The sequence below is a fragment of the Pelmatolapia mariae genome, linkage group LG1, assembly GCF_036321145.2.
Source record: "Pelmatolapia mariae isolate MD_Pm_ZW linkage group LG1, Pm_UMD_F_2, whole genome shotgun sequence".
In the NCBI taxonomy this organism is placed as follows: Eukaryota; Metazoa; Chordata; class Actinopteri; order Cichliformes; family Cichlidae; genus Pelmatolapia; species Pelmatolapia mariae.
This window is the reverse complement of record NC_086227.1, coordinates 19,686,627-19,702,044: the sequence shown is the minus strand read 5'-3', so window position 1 is coordinate 19,702,044 and position 15,418 is coordinate 19,686,627. Positions and strand designations below refer to the sequence as shown.

The 15,418-nt window shown below is 39.7% G+C and overlaps 2 protein-coding genes across 2 annotated transcripts; both read right to left on the bottom strand.

Annotated features, from left to right (window-relative positions):
• Window positions 1-3,380, bottom strand: sord (sorbitol dehydrogenase). Its single transcript, XM_063494476.1, has 9 exons — window positions 3,211-3,380; window positions 3,076-3,109; window positions 2,603-2,767; window positions 2,217-2,376; window positions 1,987-2,105; window positions 1,576-1,641; window positions 1,302-1,480; window positions 588-709; window positions 1-416 (listed from the first exon to the last, which is right to left on the bottom strand). The coding sequence occupies exons 1-9, from the start codon at window positions 3,262-3,264 to the stop codon at window positions 251-253; spliced, it is 1,065 nt and encodes a 354-aa protein (XP_063350546.1). The 5' UTR covers window positions 3,265-3,380; the 3' UTR covers window positions 1-250.
• Window positions 3,381-5,398: 2,018 nt separating this feature from the next.
• terb2 (telomere repeat binding bouquet formation protein 2) lies at window positions 5,399-8,239 on the bottom strand. The gene is made up of 7 exons (XM_063469512.1): window positions 8,176-8,239; window positions 7,536-7,617; window positions 7,282-7,421; window positions 6,743-6,804; window positions 5,837-5,901; window positions 5,650-5,738; window positions 5,399-5,511 (listed from the first exon to the last, which is right to left on the bottom strand). Exons 1-7 carry the CDS (start codon window positions 8,237-8,239, stop codon window positions 5,399-5,401), a joined length of 615 nt encoding a protein of 204 aa, XP_063325582.1.
• Between the last annotated feature and the right edge of the window lie 7,179 nt (window positions 8,240-15,418).

The following is a 15,418-nucleotide window of genomic DNA, read 5'->3' as shown; positions in this document are numbered from 1 at the left end:
AACTTACAGATACCAGAAAATTGCACATTACATACAGTCATACAAGTATTATGTTTTAGTATTAGAATCATTAGGCACTATGAAATCCTTTAATAATTCTAATTACATGTGTGCCCTGCAAGCAGTGCAGCAGTCACTTCTTTCACAGTGTGGTCAAGTTGAGGGATTGTTTTGAACTAGCTCTGTTATCTTTGTTCAGGTCAATGTCCAATTTGTGATAGTCATGCAGAGCCGCTGTCAGTTGATCCGTTCAGGGGTTTTGGTCATTTTTGTCACACTTTAACATAACCTTTATTCCAAGACCCTGACGTGTGGTCTCAAAGGCTTGGACTGCCTGCTCCAGAGGGAAACGATGGGTCACAAGGGGCTTGACATTCACTTTACCTGACGCCAACATGGCAATCGCCATTGGCCAGCTGCAACACAAACAATTGTTTAAGCGCAATAATTACTTTAACTTAGCCCAAAGATAATGGTCCACACATTACTGCTTTTAAAATTGATGGCAACTAACTGTTAAGATATGCTTGTAGAAAAAAAAGAAAAAAAAAAAAAAGAAGTATATATCTATATGGGCGTTAGCTTACGTATTGCAGTAGCGGAAAACTCCTCTGATGTCTACTTCTCTTACAGCGGCATTGATCAGAGGAACTGTAGCCAGCTCTGAGCCAAGACCCACCAGCACCACGACACCTCCAGAACGGGTTGCCTGATAAAGGGGAAGAAAACAACAACACAATGTGATTATTTTATGAGTCGGCAGAGACTGAACCCTGTTTATGTTGGGACAGATACAGATAAGATGGTGTCTGCTCAGATCCTTTGAGCTATAAAAAGAGAACCCTACCTTGACATTTTAAAATCTACATGTACATAAACCACCGCAAGTAAATATATTTACAGGTGTTCATATTTCTTGCGCAATGTCCTGATAACATTTCCCATTTTAGCTGGTGCCGTTTTTACCATTTCGCAGTGTTTAACCTTGCATCATATCTCATGAGCTCATCAGCTATTATGCAACTAAAAACTTTTGCCAAAAACTATAGCAATCAAAAGGACATGTCACTGCTGATTTGAAGTACAAAAGTCCCATGAAACTTAGGAATATTCAACCAAATTAAAGAACTATACTTAATACGTGAAGAAATGAACTTTAGATCCCACCACTGATGGCAGGCAAGAGAACTTCAAGTTTCGACATCTCATGCAGATTTTAAATTCTTACTCCCTCATCTATTACTTGCATGGAACAGTTTCAGAAATGTGACTACAACTTTTGACTTTACTGGGCCACATACATAGATGGCAGTTTGGATGCAGCTCTCAACACCGGTGCATTCAATGGTAATGTGAGGCTGCGCCCCCAACATTTCCTCTACACTCTTTGCCAGCTGCTGGGCTCCATCTCCTCTCTTCACAGTCAGCAGGAAGTCTGCACCCAGGTCTTTAGCCATCAACAGACGCTCCTCAGACAGATCTGAACACAGCAAAGGATGGTAACCAGAGTTAAGCTGAATTATCAGAATGAATACTTCCGTTAAGATGACTGCTTAAAATGACAAATTGTGTTACCAGATATGACGACCTGCGAGGCCCCCATTGCCTTGGCTGCAAGCAGACAGACCAACCCGATGGGTCCTGTGTAAAGAGGGGAAGCATGCACAAATACTGTAATTGAACCTGTGTTACACAAATGTACAATTAAAAAGAAAGTTCAAGAGCTGCATCAGGTACTACTGACAACAGAGTGCTTAAATGAACTCGTTTCCAGAGGGGGGGGAGTTAAACATTAAGGAGATTTACCTGCATGCATCCCCACATCACTCTAGTTTTGTTAAGTCAGTAGGACTCACATTTTAGTTTACACCCACTGTGTACCAAAGGGATTCCTTACTTGCCTGAGCATGTTACTCAAATACCCTAGTTCTCATCTTGTTGATGGAATATTACTAGCAGTTTCGATGACTATTGTCTAATTTTTACCTGCACCACAGACGAACACAGTGCTACCAAGGGTCACTCCAGCCCTTCGGCAGGCATGGATTCCCACAGACAAAGGCTCAATGAGTGCTCCCTCCTCAAATGTGACATTATCAGGCAACCTGAACAGTTTTTGAAGAGAGAAACAAGGAAAGAAAATTTATGCATGTTAGCCAACAGACAGATGAGGCAGCTTCGCAATTGATGGCGCAATCTTGGAAAAACACCGGTACTTGTAACAGAAGTTGGCACTGTGCGTGTAATAGCGACAGAGGTTTCCATCGTCAGGGGGTGTGGCACAGAAGAAGATAGTGGGAGATAAATTATAGCGTCCAGTTTTGAAGAACTCGTCCATCTCACGGGGCACACCAGGCTCAATAGCCACTCTGTCACCTAGAGAAAATAAAAGTAAAAATTAAAGCAGATCGTTTCATCTGCGCAACTATCACCACATAGCTGAGTGAAAACTAGCATAAGGTAGAAGGATTCCATACCATGAACCTTAATCTAAATTCAGTTTATGTGATGGGTAAATTTAGAATAAGTTTCTTCAGTTCAAACTTTAGGAGACACTGGCTTTGGTGCACAGCTCAGAGTTACATACTATATTTGCACTTACCCACTTTAAGGTGCTTGACCTCTGAGCCAACCTTCGCCACTCTCCCTGAGGCCTCGTGCCCCAGCACCATGGGTTTTTTGAGCACAAAGTCCCCTATCCGGCCATTCTGCCAATAGTGCACATCCGAGCCACAGATTCCCACAGAGTGCATCTGCAGCAAAACCTCTGAGTACAAAAGGCAAAGCAGGAACGCAGTTAGGACACAGCTGCACTCCCAGACTGGTCTGAGTAGAAATCATGCAATTTTCTACATTTTAAGCTGCCTGCTTCAACACCATACTAATGAAAAAAAGGCAATGCCCATGTGTTTTAAGTCAAAAGCTAAGAAATGAATGGCATAATTAAAATATAATGACCAATAACTCTATTCATTGAAAAAGCATTTAACATAGCAATAACAGCTTGTTTGGACGTTTGGGTTTGTTTGCTCTTTGATGATATAACATAAGCTGCACTTGAGTGCAGTACTATACCATTAGGTCCTGGTTCCGGGATAGGGCGATTTTCCTGTGACAAACGACGAAAATGCAAAAAAAAGTTGCAGTCAATTGAAGTCACACAGCGTGTAAATGAACGTGAATATGTAACGTCACAACACAGTTTCATACCAGCCGCAGGTCTCCTTTAGCGTGCAGCACCAGGGACAGATTGTCTTGCGCCATGACAGAGAGAAATGCTGGGCTCACAACGACGTGAAGTCAACAGAAAGCACGGCAAAGTGCAAACAAACAGCCCAGACCGTGTCTAGTTCCTCTCAGCTTCAAAGTACTCAAAGCAATGGCAGGGCACTCCTTCCTAAACAAAGCCAATGATTGGCTTAAAACGCTGCGGAACAGTCCACTTTGTAGGGGTGGACGCTGCGACGCAAAAACATAAAACTGCACGTGTGACACCAAAACTACTCTTTGCCCCTCGAGTAAAGCTATAAACTATATTTTTATTAATCGCAAATTGATATTAAATCTTCATCATTGATATGGAACGATTTAATAAGCAAAATTATTTTTAAATTGCCGTGGTGCTACTTGAGTTAAATAAGAGCGTCCATTTGAAAAGGGGAGGGAGTAAAAAGGTAAAACTGAGTGTTAACCAACCCGCGGTACAGAGTTCAGGTAGTAACTAAAGTTTAGTTCAGATTTACTTATTTTAGGGCGATAATGAATAATTATATGTATATTTATTCTGCCTAAATAGACACTAAATCAAGAGGTGATAAGAGGACGTGACACTCAGAAAATGTGAAAAAAAAAACCCAACTGGCTCCACAGGTGGGACACGAGCACTGTGCAGTATAAATAAAAGTAAAAGCAATTCAATTTCAAATAAAAGAGAAAAGAGTCAATCTATTTTAGCTTAAGAGTAGGTCGCATAAAATTATATACGGCTATGTAATTATCAGGAAAACACAACACAGAACAATGTGAGGAGGTAGAGAAGCAGTTCTGATGTAATGGAGTCAGAAATGTTTAAGAAACTTCCAAACATAAATACAGGTTCAAGAGGGGAAACAAATTCCTCTGGGGTTGGGTCGTGATAAGCATCCAACATAAAAATCTGCCCAATCAAACATGGGAAGTCATGCAATGTAGCAACTCTTGTGGATATGGGAGCAGGAGTTAAGTGTAAGTGCTTTATTTGCATATTGTGTTTTTAAGATAAACAGGAAATATAAATAGAATCTAGAGATGAAACGTGAAATCCAGTAGTTGGCTGTGTAAGTGTACAAATTCTTTGTGGGATGGGAATCTGCAGTGCTTTCCAGCAGGCTTGCAGACTAGTACCATCGCCCAAGCCAAGCAGGTAGCTGGAGTAATGCTGTTAACAGCTGAAAAAGAAGAGGGACCCCAGCTGGCCAGTGGGTTCAAAACAGGAAGTGTCTTTTTGTGAGGTGACAGTGCTAACCACTGCCCCGCTGCACCACCCTCACAGTTTCCAAATTTGCAATTTGGATTCTTGTAACTATGCCTCAGTCACGCAGATAGGTGTAATACACGTAAATGTTGTACGTCAACAGCCTAAACAGACGCAGAAGAAATAGTAGCAATATTTTTGTTATTCTCAAGGGGCCCCTTGTTACGTGGCTACACTGAAGAGAAAACCTTGTCTGCTTACATATCTTTTTATTCATTAATTTCTTGATTGCTATCAGGGGGCTGCAGGCTGTCCCAGAGCAAAAGTCTGAGGTGCACATTGGATGGATCAAAAGTCTTTGTACTTGTGGGAGCTCAGTGAAAACTCTGCAGGTAGATTTTTTTTTATGAATTTAGTAAACCTACTGTAAACTAGAAGACTATTAGCTGGTGGCACACCCATCTCTCACCCTCACTAGAGTCAATCCAGGTCGCTGTATTTGTCATGAAAGTTAGCAAAGTTAAAGACTATTCAATGAGCACATAAATTTAATTCCTTTCTCAAACTTTGCTTTGTGGATTTAAATAGACAGAAAAAAAAGTTTATAATTTTAAGTGTGGAGCCACTAATATGATTCTCCTTTCAGGAATGGTTTCATCAGGCAACAATAAAAACTAGGGACAATGTCAGCAGTATAACATAAATAAAATGTCACAGGACAACCAGTGTCGTGTGGCAAATCACCATCGTTTATGATATGAAAGTCAAAAGCTAGTGGCACACAGAACTGTAACAAGAGTACAATAAAATCACAAAATGACATCAGCAGTAGCTATAACATACCGATTACTAATAAATCAGTGCAGGAAGGCAATGTAAACATAATAAACAAACATAATAACTCATCTTGTAAAAACTGCTGCTTTTCTCTAACTATTTGCTTGCTTATGAGTGTGGCAAACAGCAGAGTGTTTTACATCTGAAGCATCGGAAACACCCGCAATAGAAATCGCACAGGTCACCCGAGTATTTCTGCAGCTTGTCCATGCTGACGTACCCTGCAAGGAGTAAGTAGAAAATAATAATGTGTAGCACACAAATGTCTTCTGCCTTCTACTGTCATCTATTATTACACTAGACCTTTGATACAGGTCAATAATAAACTGTGAAAAGAACAGTAACTAACAATTCTTCACCTGTAATCGTGCTTTTAACTGGATATTTTTGCATATGACCACAAAGTGGTGCTTCATTTTCTGATGAGTCGGCGTCAGATAGTCCAGAACTGCCAACAGAGTGATGGAGGCTTTATTAGTTTAGTAGTCAGTCTACATTTTTTAAAATCAGAATCACAATATTTATAGTTGCAAGTCCACATACTACCTTATGCTGATTTCTTCTTCACTGAACTCATCATCTGTTGGGCAATTAAAGCTTTTCAGGGAGTGCTGTAAAACAGGAGTTACTCTAATTAAGTTTATTTTAAATCCCATTACATGTAACACAAAACACAGCAAGTTCCTGAGCAATGTGCCACGAAGCGAGTTCAACTAATCCAATTCAGGGTAAGTGGAAGAAAATGGATGGATGAATGAATATTCTTTATAATAAATAGCCTAGCAGACATCTACAAACATTTGTGAAAGAAAGGGTCGTTCTCAGGAGCTCAGTAAATTCAGCGTGGTTCCGTGATAGGATGCCACCTCTGCAAAGAGTTCAGTCGTGAAATTTACTCGCTATTTAAGGGGACATGAAATGCTACACACATAAAGGCTCATTTACATCGCGGAGCCCTCCTCTCAAAAACTGACATACATGTAACTCTGTCTGTGGATTTAAGAAATAAATGCTTAAAGTTAAAGTTTTAAAAGCATGTTTAGCATCATCTTCTGTCCAGCTGTTGGACGTAATGTTCAGGTTTGTAAAGCACTTTATAAATGAAAACAGTGTGGAGGAGAGTTTGTTTGAGTCACCAGACTTTTGAGAGCAGGGCTCAATGGTGTAAATTACCCTTTATATGCGTAGCATTTTATGTCCCCTTTAAATATTCCACAAACAGCTGTTAGTGGAATTATAACAAAGTGTAAGTAAATGGGAACAACAGCAACTCAGCCACAAACAGTGTATACTGGTTTATCACAAAGGGAGTGTGGCATGTTTCTGTATAACAGTGTGCACGACCAACAGAGGACTTGTCTGGCTAACTGTTTCAGCATCTCACACACATTAGTGTGGAAACAAGAATTACAGGCGTAACCTGTGTGCAGTTTATCTTGCTGCTGTCCGTACCTCATTCGCTGACTGCTCATTATTACGCTCCCAAATCAGCTGCCCAAACACTTTTCTCACCTCTGAAATGATACATAAATGAGAAGCTGTTTCCAACGTCATGACAGGTTGACATTTTTTGAGCTGAACCACTCAGAAAGTGACAGTTCTTGTAAATGTTTTCAGGAACCTGAGGAAAAACTATCAAATTTTTTTAAAATGAAGAGGCAAAAATCTAAAGAAGTGGTTTGTGTATAAAATAATTCAGGGTTTTTCCTTCATTTCAAAAAGAGGTTGTGGTCCTCCCGCACAAATAAATTACCAGGATCGTAATATATAATATTTTTTAACACTTTTTTAGTTAATTTATCCACTCATATAATATATTTTTATTTATCAAATGTCCAGAAAAAGCAGTGAACAAACTTTAAGTAGGTTAAATCAATATCTGTCAACATCTCTTTTTTATTTCTTATTATCTCTGTACCCCTCAGTCTTATCTACCAAGGACTTAGTATTGCTTAATTACAACAAATTAATAGGCGTAAATTAATCCTTACCATCTTGTACGGAAGCTGGAGGCAGCACATATTGACCAATGCTCACAGACTTCACACTCTGCCTCTTTTCACAGGCGGACAGAAACAAGCTGTGAAATACTGTCAGCTTGTTCCAGAGGTAATCCTTGCTCTCAAAGATCCTGAAAAACAGTATTTACGTGTTAAGCTTTAAAGGGATTGTGGAAAAAATGCCTTACAAACACAAATGCTCCGGAGGATGATAAATGTAAAGCTTTTCAGCTCAGCATGCTAACCTAAGAGTATCAGGGCATGTAGCATCTTCACTGAAAAGGTAATCCGCTGTCCTCCAATGAGCAATGGAGCCCCCCTCTGAAGCTAAGAGATAAAAAGCGATCAGAACAAGCTAACAAAGGTGCTTCTATAAATGCCAGAGCACGGTACTGTGAAAAAGACTTCCTCCAACCCTCAATTCTTGATATTCTGCTAGCAAAATGGTGCAGTGATTTATTGAAAGGTACAAACATACACTACAATACAGTATGTAAGGCAAAAATAAGGCTTCAACTAAAGAAATGCAGATTTATTATTTTTTTAAATATATATTTGAATAATTAAACAGGTCAGTGTTTGGGTCGGTCAGGTAGAAGGAGTGGACTTGAAAGACCTTCAGAAAGATTGGAGAACTATTACTTAGACTACTTTAAAAAATGCACAGAAAGTCTGGCTTCTTTGAAGCAAAAAATAAAGACATTAGTGGTACCTCAAGACTTGTGCACAGTACTACAGGTCCCTTTAAATCAAGACTTTGTTAAATTACTTTAAACTTACCTTATGATAGCAGCAGCATCTTTAAGATAATTCTATAAACTTTCTTTGGTTGTTAGGTTTATTTGGATGGCTAGCTTAAACCAAAGCTAAAAACAGGATACTTACTCCAAAACATGTGACAGGTCTGTGGCACACTGCTAGAAAACCAGGCAGTCTTATAGCGAAACATGGCCAAAAAACTACGAGTTAACTACTATTAGTGTAGCTTGTTTTTGATCTGTTTCTTATTTTCAAACCGAACCCCTCTTCTGCTCTACCTTAGCCATCACAGCCAGAGTTGGCGCTCAAAATGCTCTGCTGCATTCAAATGCTGTAAAAACGGTAGGAAATGTTTTAGATTAGAGAAAGAATCTGTAGAACAGTGGTTCTTAACCTGGGTTCGATCGAACCCTAGGGGTTCGGTGAGCCGGTCTCAGGGGTTCGGCAGAGCCTCCACCGCAGAGGTCACAGAGGTCCAGACACACCCGTCATCGTGTAAATTTGTGATGACACGCCCCCTTCTGGCCATCACTGGCTGCAGACTGTCATGCTACACTGCTTGGCCAATCAGGGCTGCGGGGAATGTAGCGCGCGCAGTAGTCAACAGGTGAATATAGTGGTAGTACTTCGTGTGATTTATTTTAACATTTTAATCCATACTAACTATGTCGGGCAAAAGAAGAAAGTGGTCGGACGAATATGTACAGTATGGATTCACATGTATCACGGAACGTGATGGGAGTGAGCGTCCTATCTGCATGATTTGCAACGCCAAGTTGAGCAACTGTAGTCTCGCACCGGCAAAACTAAAGGAACACTTCTTGAAGCTGCATGGAGACGGGGAACACAAGAACACAACACTTGCTGAGTTCAAGGTGAAGAGAGCCAGATTCGGTGAAAGGCCCACTCTGCCTGCTCTTGGATTTGTAGCCGTTAACAAACCGATCCTCACAGCATCGTACGAAGTTGCTTACCTGATCGCAAATCAGGGCAAGCCACACACCATTGGTGAAACACTCGTGAAACCAGCTGCGTTAAAGATGGCAAATCTGATTCTCGGAACAGCGGCCGAAGGTAAATTATCCCAAATTCCTCTTTCAAATGACACCGTCAGCGACAGAATAGAAGACATGAGTAAAGACATCTTGGCTCAAGTAGTCGCTGATCTGATTTCAAGCCCGGCAAAATTCAGCCTTCAGCTCGATGAGAGCACAGACGTTGCTAATCTAAGCCAGTTTACTGTTTTTGTGGACTATGTGAAAGATGACATGATAAAAGAAGATTTTTTATTTTGTAAGCCTCTTACAACAACAACTAAGGCAGCCGATGTGAAGAAGCTTGTGGATGACTTCTTCAGAGACAACAATCTTTCATGGGACATGGTTTCTGCAGTTTGTACGGACGGAGCTCCAGTCATGCTAGGAAGAAACTCTGGCTTTGGTGCGCTAGTAATAGCCGATGCACAACACATCATTGTGACTCATTGTATTTTGCACAGGCATGCATTGGCAACAAAAAACTTTCCTCCAACAATGGCAGAAATATTAAAAACTGTGGTGGAATGTGTGAACTATGTGCGAAATAGTGCTCTGAGGCACCGCATTTTCAGCGCATTTCAGCTAAGAAAGCCCTGGATTTTTTTATACCATTTGTTACAACATATCTTTGCGAGCAATCCTTTTCGACGATGCTGGACATAAAAACGAAGAAAAGGAACAGACTTTTCTGTGAAAATGACATGAGACTGGCACTTGCCAAGGTGAAGCCACGCATATCTGAACTGGTCTCCCAAAGGCAACAGCAGAAGTCACACTGATTTGCAGGTATGTAATTTCTTGTAAGTTCATGCATTGTGTTGGTTTTGTTCTTTGAACAAGGTGATGTTCATGCACGGATCATTTTGTGCACCAGTAAAAAAACATATCTATGTCTTGAATTTGAAAAAAAAAATTTCACTAAAGAGGGGTTCGGTGAATGCGCATATGAAACTGGTGGGGTAGGTGTCTCCAACAAGGTTAAGAACCACTGCTGTAGAATCTCTGGCCTGCAGGCAGCCAAGCGAAAATCTGGCAAGAAAAACAACTTTTCAGGGCTTTTATAAATTATATTTTCTTAGATATGTCATTAAACAACAAAGCCAGAAAACCTCAAACATGAGTACTTGAAATGAGAGTGACCAAAATAAAACAAAATAACTTATTTCAAATTTAGTGAGCTGAGTTAGCTGTGTTAAATCATTGAAAAATCACAAATTGCGTGTAAGTACCTGATTTAACTGTCATTGTTATTTATACTATTACCATATCTGACTGAATGAATAAAAGGTATTAAGTAGCTGTTTTTAATTTGCTTCCTAAATGCAACAAAGAGAGAAACAGCAAGGAATGCACCAGGGATTTTAATTATAAAACAGAAAGTTTCAAAACGTCCTGATGTTTTTTGTTTGTTTGTTTTTTACTGTGGACCCACTGCAACAGAAAACTTCTATAGTGGATTGTGGAAAAAGCCAAACAAAAATAAACTCAATTTTATGGTGTAATATGAATGGCCATGGGAGAAGTCATCATCAGCAGGAAGACCTGTGAAAGAACACTTAAAAGTCCAGAATTTATGCCCTCCTTTATACGGTCCAGAATCTTTGCCGAGCCAAGTCTGGCCTCCAGGCTTTATGTTCACAGCCCTGAGCTACACACTGTAAAGAAGAAAGACAGATGAGTTATGGGCTTTGCATGTTCTTCAGTGCTCTACATTTTACAGGTAAAGAACTTACAATTGACAATTTATATTTAGGATTATTTCTTACTTATATTTGTAAAGCCACACAGGGATAAGCATGAGAAGGGCAATAGTACATCCTGCCGACTGGATATTGTGCATCTGCCCGGTCTTCACATTGTTGTTGTTGGTGAACGTGAAGCTTACTTGAGTTTGCATTAATAAAGTACAATCCTGATCTCAATCCTGCATTAAAATACACAGTAACTCTTTTACGACCACTTTTAATACACAGTACTGTAATATCAACACTTTAGTATGTAGTTCATTAAAAAAAATATATATATATAAAAATAAATATATAAATTATTTGCTGGTAATGCACTTTTATTCCCCAACTTAACTTTCCAGAATTGTAAGGTTTAATGTATGGTAAAGGAAAATACACAGTAAAGCATCTATTTTTATCCCATTAAAGCCTGAGCCATGAAAACGTTACCGGAATTTTTTTTAAAAGGTTTATTGAACCTTCTAACACATTTTAAAAGAGAGAGAGGGAGAAATGAAATATTAATTTGCACACGCCAGCTTTAATTTCTATCATATTTGTTACATCTGTGTTATTCAATTTCAGTTTATTGCTTTCAAATGTATTGTGCAATTTATTTAGGTTTTTCAGAGGGATACTGATGATGTGAAAGTCTTGTATCAAATATGATACACTTAACATTACAGGATGAAAAATACATTTGATAAACTAGTGTTTTGAATATAGAATAGGAGGACAGGCTGATTAGTACTATTTTTTATCCTTGTCAACCATTTAGTTATATTTCTTTTGAATATATTATGGTTTTCCTTTTAGCTTATCCCCTGGTGTCGATGTAGCCAAAACCCTCAATGAACACTACTTGATCGGTAGAGGTTTATACTTAAAACTATAGCATGTTATCAGCCCTCTGAAATGGACTTAGTGTATGGCACAGCAATTTCTGCAGTACTGTATTTTAACACCAGATGGTAATATTTGCAACATCTTATACCGTAAGAGTCCATATTAGATGGCTGTTACTTAGTCTGACAATACACGATAAGTATAAGCCTGCCTTAATGAAGCAGTTTTGATCAGTGCTTTTTAAAGCACACAGAAGCTGCACTGACTTGACTGTCTAAATTCAGCAACCCCCTGAAAGCAAACCTGGCTCGGAATGCAGCTACATTTGTAGCAGATGTCTGATTGATCCTGACCTCATTTAAAGAAGCTATCTATACTCAGTGAGACAGCATGGAGGTAAATGTGTTATATTTTTATATTGTCAGTTTTCTCACTTGTACACAGTAACATCATGAGGTACACAAAGGCTTGTAGACATATGTTTGACAGCAGTACAGATGGACTGTATGTACAGCAGCTTCTCTGCTTTGTGTTGTTTAACCTCCTCGCTGGGGTTGTCTACAGGTCATGTTTTCAGTGCTATTACATGGCCACACACTCAGAGTCTATTGACTCTGTATGTGTCCATGAATAGACGGTAACCTTGTGCTTTATAAGGAAGATATTCCTGGACAGCACTATTCCCACATTGCTGCTGGTATAAATCCAGAATATTGATAGTGGCACATTTGAATGGGTTTCATCCCATGCTATTACTTGTCTATGCAAAGAAATTGCTTAGAAAACCACCAAGCACCTGCTTCTCCATGCCTGTGCTCAGTTCTTGCTTTGCACTGGTATGTCAGATATGACACGCATGCACAGAGGCTCAGCCTGAGCCAGTCGGCTTAGCTGAAATATTGTACCAATAAGCACAAATAATGTACATCACCAGCTTCGCACGTATATTGTTATTGGTGGCTGAGTTTCACCACTCCTCTGTAAAGGAGCTGGTGAAGCAATTTAAAGGCAGTGATAACTCTGTTGCCATGAGAACAGCGAAGCCACACCCAGTATTTCTTCCCAACCTTCCCCCAACAACCTGCTCGAACAAAGCACTGGAAAGAGGGGCTGGTTGATGGTACATGCACTGAGGTTTAACATGTGCAGAGAAGCAGGAGAAACACGAGAGTATCTCTCCTTCCACATCAAATGAAACAGCAGCAATAATGATATGTATAATTGACTACTTGTTAAATTTGGGGGTTTTATTTGTGTGGATTAAATCTAATTGTTTCTTAAATCCCTAAATGGAGAACTGAAGCAGCCAGCTGATTATCTGATTAGTAGAGTGACAGAAGGCTATTATACCAATATTGATTTGCCGTGGGTTGTCTTGTTTAGTGACCTAATGAAATATGTTTAGATATGAAATCTGTCTCGGACAACATATGCAAATTAAAGATCTCACCTATTTTATACAATAAAACATTTTACAAATGTATTAGATTTTCACGATTATTTTTAGTTTTTTGTTTTGCATGCCTAATTAATCTAGAGATGTATTATCACGGTGCCCCTTCGTTTTCACTGTTATATTTCACATGTGCCATTCTTTTCTTCAACTCTGGCCATGTTGTTGTTTGTTGTCCAGAAATTATTCAGAAAATCTCAGTTATGTAAATAAATAAATAATAACTAAATACACGGTTTTTCTCCTTCCCTTTTTGCCTCATGTCGTGATTTTGTCCTTTCAGTGTCGCTCATGCTGGACAGAAAAATGTTCTGTGGTGGCAGAGCTGAATGCCCAGAGCTCATCCATCTCTCCTCTGACCCTCATGATGTTGTTCCTTTGTGTGGTAGCCTGGAGTTTTGCGCAGTATTGCCATAGTTAGTGTGTTGTTGTTGTTGTTGTTATTGTTAGGGCTTTAACTATTCATTTTCATTTTGTTCATTTGATGATTATTGTCTAGATTAACTGATCAGTATGCGTGTGCTTGCCACTTTGTTAGGTACACATTGCTAGCACTGGGTTGGGCCCTTTTTTCCTTTAAAACCGTCCTAATTCACATGACACAGATTCAACAAGGTGCTGGAAACATTCCTCAGAGATTTAGGTCCATATTGACATGATAGCGTGATAGAGTTGCTGCAGATTTGCTGGCTGCACATCCATGATGTGAATAACCCGTTCCACCACATCCCAAAGGTGCTCTGTTGGACTGAGATCTGGTAACTGTGGAGGCCGTTTGAGTACAGTGAACTCATTGTCATGTTGGAAGCATTTAGAGGTGCTCTTCTGCATACTTTTGTTGTTACAGTAGTTGTTTGAGTTACTGTTACCTTCCTATCAGCTTAAAGCAGTATGCCCATTCTCCTGTGATCATTGACATCAATATGACCAACAAGACTCAGAGAACTACTTCTCATGGGACGTTTTCTCTTCTTGGATCTGTTCTCTATAAAACCAAGAGATGGTTGTGCAGGAAAATCTTTGCTGTGTCTAAATCGAACTTGTCATGTGACTGGCTAATTCCATATTTCTGTTAGAGAGCAGTTAAACTGGTGTGTCCTAATCAATAATTTTAAAAATGTGTACAGGATTTTGACTTCATAAGAAAGAAGATTGGAAACCTAGTGAAAATTGTAGCTTTTTTTTTTTTTTTTTTTAAGATGGCAGCACGTACACACACATGTATCGACACAGCACTCCCATCTAAAGTGCATCTTTTTATATTTTTGTGTTTTTTTTCACTGCGTTTTCCTGCAACGCACTGAGCACTTTCGGTCGTCAGGAACTGATAGACTGGAATAGACAGCCTCAATATAGGACTACAGGTCTATAGCCCTCACGTCTGTAGTCATGTGTAGTCGAGCGGATAGTGTCTCAGCACATCAGAAACTGTTTACCCCCCGCCTCCCTTGACCCCACACCAGTGTGGAGGACAGGAAGAGTTACATGGGGATGCTCTTCGTGGACTATAGCACAGCGTTCAACACCATAATCCAAACTGGAAGTGTTCCAGTTTGGACATCCTTACCACCAAACTGGAGCACCTCCACATCCTCCCTGCCATTTCATCCTGGATCAAAGAATTTCTCATCAATCAGCCTCAATGAGTCCAATTTGCAACCCCATCACCAGCTCCTCCTGTCTCAGGAAAACCAGGGCCATGACAGGTGACCCCTCACACTCCGATCACCACCTGTGTGACCTGCTGCCCTATGGCCGGTGCCTCAGGGCATTTAGGTCCCACACCTCCAGGCTCACAAGCAGCTTCTTCCCCTGGGCCATTCAGACTGTTAACACTATCCCTCCCACACACCCCACCTCTACATCCAAAGCACTTTGCAACTCATTTTCTAATGTGTGCCTTTCTATTATTTTTGTAAAAATTTCTCTTGTTTTGTGTGCGTCCCTATCGATTGTTCGTTGTACATCTACAATGAAAATAAAGGGTTATTCTATTCTATTCTATTCTATTAGATTATAACTGGCTTAAATTATTGACCAGCTAACACATTTCCCAGATGACAAATTATTCAAGGATTTTAGCTCAGATTTCTTTCATAATATATGAAAAATATAACATCAGTAGTCTCTATTTCTTTTCTTTTTCTTTTTTGCACACTAGACTCGTTTATAGTCTTGATTCCCTCATTTATCAGAATTTGCTACATCCCTGCTGTGGATTTATTTTAGAGGGACTGAGATACATATGAAAGCTACAATCACAGAGGAATTCAAGGTGGTAAATGGAGTTAAATGTTCAATGAAGC

Coding starts and splice junctions, on each gene's coding strand:
- terb2 (XM_063469512.1), bottom strand. CDS start 8,239: ATGTTTCGCTATAAGACTGCCTGGTTTTCTAGCAGTGTGCCACAGACC. Junction 7,618..8,175: donor GACCTGTCACATGTTTTGGA/GTAAGTATCCTG, acceptor TTTATCTCTTAG/CTTCAGAGGGGGGCTCCATT. Junction 6,805..7,281: donor TCCAGCTTCCGTACAAGATG/GTAAGGATTAAT, acceptor GTATCATTTCAG/AGGTGAGAAAAGTGTTTGGG.
- sord (XM_063494476.1), bottom strand. CDS start 3,264: ATGGCGCAAGACAATCTGTCCCTGGTGCTGCACGCTAAAGGAGACCTG. Junction 2,768..3,075: donor CCCGGAACCAGGACCTAATG/GTATAGTACTGC, acceptor TTTTGTACTCAG/AGGTTTTGCTGCAGATGCAC. Junction 2,377..2,602: donor GGTCAAGCACCTTAAAGTGG/GTAAGTGCAAAT, acceptor TATTTTCTCTAG/GTGACAGAGTGGCTATTGAG.